The sequence below is a fragment of the Nanorana parkeri genome, unplaced genomic scaffold (genome assembly GCF_000935625.1).
Source record: "Nanorana parkeri isolate BGI_ZX_2015 unplaced genomic scaffold, ASM93562v1 scaffold1454, whole genome shotgun sequence".
NCBI classification, from domain to species: Eukaryota; Metazoa; Chordata; class Amphibia; order Anura; family Dicroglossidae; genus Nanorana; species Nanorana parkeri.
In genome coordinates this window covers 212,564-219,699 of record NW_017307722.1, presented here as the reverse complement: position 1 = coordinate 219,699, position 7,136 = coordinate 212,564, and the positions used below count along the sequence as shown (strand labels likewise).

The window sequence follows — 7,136 nt, the reverse complement described above, 5'->3', positions numbered from 1 at the left end:
GTGAATTGTAAGCACAGAAATCCTGAAACACACGTGTTTGTGTGTATATGATTTATACATAGATGTATTCTTTTTTGAAGCTGTATTATAAATTCAGCTTGTTCACCAAATTGTGTCGTATTGTTTGGTGTAATTCAGTTAAGATGGTGTGGAAAATAAGATGGCTGCCACAAGGCTGTGTCTCAGGCACTACAGCTGTACATTCCTGTTCTATAGGAGGTCATGTTTAACAATTCTGGGTGTGGAAATGCTGCAGTTGCTGGTAGTACTTCCAAATGTGTGCCGAGAATCCATCACCAGAAGGAATGCTCCTGCCCTCTGGGGTTTGGGGCTTTCTGCTTGTGTTTTGTAGCTTGGTCACAAAGTGTTATGTCCATTGCAGCATTGTGGACCAGTGAAATGTATGTCTGTGGGGAATCTGCTGCAGCCAAACTGTGCATATGATTAGTCCCTTTTAATTGTGGCTTTTTAAAAAAAATTGTTTTTAAATTAATTTTTTTATAGTTTCATCCACATATTGCTTTGCCGTGTTTATAATCTATTTATTATTGCATCACTTTGTGCCCATTTTTATGCTGGCACTGGGTACATGGTGCAAAACTTTAGGATCCTCTCCTCTTAATAGTTGGTGTGCGGTTACACTTAATAATGGTTGCCACGTTTAGGAGGAAGTCTTTTTAATTGGTGTATAATTGATGACAGCTGTTTACACGAAACACACAGACATATAACCTAATACCCAGTTGCATGGCTGCTCATATCTGAGCACTATTAGGAGTTTCTGATTATGGTGTCATCAGTATGAGCCGCTTATGGCTTTTTTTTTTTTAAGGGAAATGCTCTTAATGTTAAATTATTTCCAATTCATTATTACACAACTTATTTATAACTGAGTTTTTAGTTAAAGTGGAAGTAAAGTTCTTGAAAGAAAATTGACGATCGGCAGGCTTTATATGACGGAATAGACACTATGTAAGTTTTGCCATAAAAGCTTCTTGCTGCCATTCAGCATTTTTTTTTTGTATGCTGAGCCACTCGGGTCAGTGCACAGACCCTGGATGCTAAGATGAAGTAACTCCCATTTTCAGTACAGATTTATTTTTTTTTATCAATATTTTAGTTTTGGATGGTGGTAAAAAACCCCTGTCCAGGCTTTTTTTTGTATGATGCCCTGGTGCCCACAGAGGGAAATCTGGTTTTAAACATCCTGTGCTCCCTTAGTACATTCCAAATATCTGAACATTTTACTTATTATCATTTGTATACTATACTATTCTTTTATGTATTTTGTCTAAGATTAAAACATTAAGGGTTTATTCACACTGGTCTGATCCATTACAGAGCACTAAAAATCATGCATTGTTTTAGTATGCAGCACAGCAGTGTTACTGTGTTGCAGTGCTCTGCAATGCATGTGCATCGGAGCTGTGTGGCTTTGGAGTGCCATTGGCTAAATGTCAACATGCAAATGCGTGTGGTATGGTATTAATGTAACATACTGCAATGCATAGGTGTGAGTAGGCCCCTAACACTGAGGCCTTTACAAAGACACTGTATCACGTTGCCTTAAATGGACAAGGCCATTATCATTAAAGGGCCATTTTGGAGGTGGGAGGAAGGCATGGGTAATTTAGGCTTCTAAAAATTCAACTGCCTGTATTGCTGGGTCCTCTAATCATACAAACATTGAGGGGAATTTATCAAAATCTGGAGCAGCTGTGCATGACAACCAATTAGCTTCTTTCTTTTAGTTTTCAAATCTTACCTGAACAAACTGAAAAGAGAAGCTGATTGGTTACTCTGGGCAACTGCTCCAGATTTGATGACATCCCCAATTGTATTCTCACCAAAGGTATCCTCTACTTGTGCACGTTGTCATGCCATAAACATTTTTTGTAAGCTGATGAGCTTCAAACCCGTTCTTTTTATTACATTTTTCTTTGTACACAATCTTTGCCTTAAGGCTTAAGAGATGAATCACTCCTAAGACTTCTTCAGTGGTGTGTGTAATATAAGGCTCGAGCTATTTTAACACGGTAAATAAGCTTTTTACAAAGCAGCTAAAGAGATGGAAGAAAACTTGGGAAAAGAAGCCTAGAACTCCACCTACTGGATAGATTGAAAACTGCAGAACATCCCCAAGTGATATTAAGCTGGGATTGTATTGTTTTTTTTTTTATTGGCCCTATTAAATAAAACTGTGTGCAGGGTTACTAAACATGCATTTTCAGTTTTGTATATCCTCGCTGGTATGTCATTACATGCAGTCTTGTATCTTCACAACCTCCAGTGTGAATTCAAAACACTGTTGTCCCTATTGAACCAAATTATGCCACACTCCGCTCTATGGATTCTCCATAGTGTAGAAAATAGCTGGTGAATGTTATTCTGCAGAAGAGTGACCCCTGATGTCCTTGTAGCAGCGGGTGGCGAAAAAAACCTGCTTTGGGGACATTTTGCCCCAGGAGTCTGGGAGTGGGAAGTCGGTGGCTGTTTGATCCTACTTGTGCCTACTTCAAGCTGAAATATCATTTATGGATGGAGTTTCTTTTCTTAACATTTTTGTATCAATTCAGTCTGCCTATCCTAAGAAAAATTCTCAATACATAAAAATGTTGTAATTTTCTGTATTTTAAAATTGAACAGTAGCTATGAAAATCTTTTGTTAATGGCGGTTTAGTATCCGGGGAATAAGTCTGAATCTTTCAGCTCAACAGTAACTTCACTTCACTGAAAAAATGGAAAAGTGCAATGCCAATAAATGGAGGCTGGGGAAGGAAGAGGAGTGCTACAGTGTACATTTTCAAGGGCTTCATGTCTCTAGTTGTATTTGAATCTGGTTTGGCCACCTCCCCAGCCCTCCTATAGTACTTGCTGCAGTTTGAATTTAGCCTTGTCTATTCTTTTAAAATATTTTATTTATAAACTTTTTTTAATATTGTATTTATTTTTATTCAATATTTTTATTTTTTCAATAATGAATCCAGATCACAGTAATATACACTGTCCAGCAAAGTGTTTGTCCATTTTTTGCCCAAGCTGTTAAGTCGTCATGTTCCTAAATGGCTGACTCAGTCTCTCAGAGCAGCTTCCCTGAACTTCCTGTCCAGTACAAGTTCACAAGGGACAGCAGTCTCCAGCAGCTGTCCTACTACTAGCTTAGACAATAGTGAGTAGAGGGGAGCAGGTGGGAGGGGGCAGTGGATTGCCTTCCTGTGACTGTGTGTTTATGGAGAGACTGTTTACTAGCAAGGGTGCCTTTTTATAGGATCCTGCAAGGGAAAGGAACTACCTAAAACAGGATATTGAGGCCAGTGCTCAGGGGACCAGCTGATTCTGTAGGAAAATAAACTTTCAAACATGAAGGAGCGGCATCCATTGTAAATTATTTAATAAGCCTTTTGACTTTAATATCACTTTATATGAAACTACTGCAAGTGCTAGGGTTGGTCTTTATTTCAGCTTCCAGTGATCCACTGCACAAAAGTTGAAGTCTAAAAACAGCTTTGCTGTATTGCAAAACTGACTACAAAGAATTACTAGTCCTTGGCAGGTAAAATGTGTTCCTTTTTTTCCGCTGTGAATTTAACACTAGAATCTAAATGGACACTAAACCTAAAAACCAGGGAAACTGCTATAGTACCGTTCTGTTTTTTAACACAACACATTCACTACAGTGGTATTAATTCTGTATGCTATAACCCAACACTTTGTAACGTTCCACAACACACGTGGAGTGCATTGCATCATACCGTGTTAGTGTATTTTCACTTTTGCAGCCAAATTGAGATGACATCTACTTTATATTTGTGACATGTTTTCATTCACATAGCATAACTTTTTTTTTTTTACATTTAAAAGTTGCTGATTTACGTTTTGGATTTTTTTATTGCTTTCTTTTTTTTTTTACTTGCCAAAAAAAATCTTACTTTTGCTTTGCTTTCCAATTTCATGTAGTGTTAAGGAAGGGGGGTGGGAAGTAATGTTTACCATTAACCTTGTCTGTATTGTGCTGGCAGATGTTCATTATCAGTTGTAAACTAGATGTGCAGCTTGTGTGCCCTAACAAAAAGGGTTAAAGGTCTCAAGGCTTGGGTGGTGCATTGTATGGTAATGCACTCAAATCCCCCCAATCTGTCCCTTAATTGCACATTGCAAGCTATACAGAACAATAAAAGCTGAGCAATATGGAACACATAACATACATTTTGTGTGTTTCTTAAATTTGACTGCAAAGGTGGTAAAGCTGCATGTCTGGTGTGTTTAAGATACCCAATTTTTCCTTTTTCCCCTGGTGATCCTGCCAGTAGCCCACCTTCTTATCCCAGAACAACAATGCACTATACTGTATAAAGGAGCAGCATTATCTCCCTAGGACAATAAGCGTGTAGGACTATGGTACACCTCCCCTCTTTCTCATTTCCATAACATACAAGAAGACCTTCTGTAGTTCAGAGAACTCAGGCAGAGCTGATAAAATTGTTTTAAGATTTCAGTGCAGCATTTTTGGATCACTACAGGAAGTTAGAAGTTCACTGGATTTCAGCAAGGATCGTGTGTGTGTGTTGTTGTTGTTGTTGTTTTTTTTTTTTCTTTTATCAGAGCATGTATATGAAAACCCTTTTTAATGACATTAACAGGCTGAAAGGGAGCCAATAAGAGAAGTTCACCACCAATGGGGGTTTACATTGGGAAATAACATAGCAACCCTGTTAGCTTTTAGTTCCGTGCTGTGACTGATTCAGGCTGATTTGATGTGAATGTGTAGATTGTTGGTGCTACATAAATACATGTAATAAATACATTGGAATTATAACTGGGTTGCCTTACAATATTTAGGCCTGGTTCACACCTGGGCGTTTTACAGCGCGTTCCTACGCGCTGTAAAACGCTCAACATGTGAAAACCAATAATTGCCTATGGGCATGGTTCCCACCTGGGCATTTTACAGTGCATAGGAACGCGCTGTAAAACGCCCTGCGCCCAAAGAAGTACAGGAGCTTCTTTGGGGCATATTTGCAAATCGCGGTAAAAACGCGTGGCACGAGACGCGCATATTCCGTACGCCAAGGTGGGAACCCCGCCTTAGGGTGGAATTTGCCTCTGTATGCTTTTCAAATGACAGATTACAAAAATGTGCAACAAACCAAAAGCAACAGATGACTTATTGGCCTCCCTGTGTTTAGAATAGTCTGATGAAAAGCACCTCTGATTGGATTCTGTGGTTAATGGGCCACAGCTGCTATGTGCTTTCTGTAAGGCTGGTTCACACCTAGACGTACCGAATATGCGCGTTTGTACCGCGATTCGCGGTAAAAAAAATGTTTCCAAGGGCTATCCGGCTGTATCCTAATGGATACGCGAGGCAAATACGCCCCAAAGAAGCTCCTGTACTTCTTTGGGCGTAGGGCGTTTTGCAGCACGTTCCTACGCGCTGTAAAACGCCCAGGTGGGAACCATGCCCATTGGCAATCATTGGTTTTCCCATGTTGACTGTTTTATAGCGCCTAGGAACGCACTGTAAAACGCCCAGGTGTGAACCAGGCCTTAAAGAAGGGCCTTGTATATGGGGCACTCTGATATATATTTTTCATAGTATCCGTCTTGGATTGCAGCTCCTAATCATCATCATCTCTGACCCCTGAGGTCTCTGTTGTGGATCCTGCTATGGCCAGTAGACATTTCAATTTTATGTGAAATGCTGTGCAAACCTTTGCACTGGATTAGTGTTAAGCACCTTGCTGCTGGCTGATCCTTTCATACAATGCACAAAGAATGCAAGGTCAGCCACTCCTGCCGTAGGCCTTGAAGGGCTTTCAGTCATGTGCAATTCTAAGCTTTCCTTCACCTCTCCTGGTTATCGCACGAATACAAAATACAGTGTTCCTGAACTATGACGCCATAAAACAGGGACCTTGTCATATGATCCATCGTAAAAAGAGAATTTCCATTTGAGCACAGTAGGCATCTCGGACCAGAGCTGAAATGTATTTAGGCCCCAAAATCAAGGCAAAGCCAATATTTTGTATATGATCTCATTGTTCTGTCTGCTGCACGATGCATTTTTTCATTATCCTCTGAAATGTAGTTCCTGTGTGGGTATTATATTACTATGCCTTCAATGTTTTCCCCCCCACCACCAGAGCAATCCTTTGTTCTGTATTTAGGGAATCCTGCGCCTAATCGCTTTCCTTTTTGGCAAAGAAGTTTCCGTCTGTTGCTCGGCCCCTGTCCTCCCCTAGTCTCCTTTTTCACATTTAAGGGAAGCTGCAGCCTTGTACTATGGTAGTAAAACCCCAGCACTTGGTATCTACCCAATAAGAATGAGGCATGTGGAATGTGAAGAAGTCTGTCCCATGTGCAGACCTCCCATCCCCCCTTACTTGTAATGTATAGATCCGTTCAGCCTCTAGGCACAAAGGCCTTAAGCCAATGTGCTCTAGAAACATGACTTTTAAGATGTAATTTGATATCTTGTGCATTGCCATTTATTTCTAATGTAGGCACAAATACATGTGCGCCATTGCTATTCATATCCTTTATCTGCCCAACAAGGAAGATGGATCTCCTCCCTAGCCTCTTGACAAATTACTCGGCAGTGTTGCTTTTCATTATGTTCTTTGTGTTTCAGTTTGATTGTACCAATATTAGTAAGACCAGAGATAAAGCATGAACATAATTACGCTTTTATTGATTGGTGAAGGCAGCCATGTATATCTTGTTGCATTGTGATCTTATAGATCAATTTATGTGACAATCAAGCTACATTTACTTAGTCATTAAAAATGAATGCGTCTCTTTTCAGCTACATATGAAATGTATGGACTTTGCTCTGCAGCCTTTAACTGGCACTCTTTTATTTTTCAGGTACTGGACAGTCTTCTAGCACAATATGGAACAGTGGAAAACTGTGAGCAAGGTATGGCTAGCATGAGCAATAGTCCTGATTGCTACTGTATTGGAGGCATGCTAATTTATTTATTTTTTGCTTTCCATCCACAGTGAACACTGACACGGAGACTGCAGTAGTGAATGTAACATATGCCAATAAAGAACACGCTAGACAGTAAGACCTCATTGTACCTGATTTTAATTTTTTGGGTTTGTTCCTCCCCCCCGTCTGTCTTCTTCCCCCC

General features: G+C 40.0%; 1 protein-coding gene across 4 annotated transcripts in view; it reads left to right on the top strand.

Moving 5' to 3' along the window:
• IGF2BP3 (insulin like growth factor 2 mRNA binding protein 3) overlaps window positions 1–7,136 on the top strand; it is a 95,928-nt gene that overhangs the window by 70,752 nt on the left and 18,040 nt on the right. For all 4 annotated transcript variants that reach the window (XM_018570098.1, XM_018570097.1, XM_018570096.1 and 1 more), the window contains exons 4-5: window positions 6,868–6,919; window positions 7,003–7,066. In XM_018570098.1, the coding sequence (XP_018425600.1) occupies window positions 6,868–6,919; window positions 7,003–7,066 (116 nt within the window). The remainder of the gene's footprint in view (window positions 1–6,867; window positions 6,920–7,002; window positions 7,067–7,136) is intronic.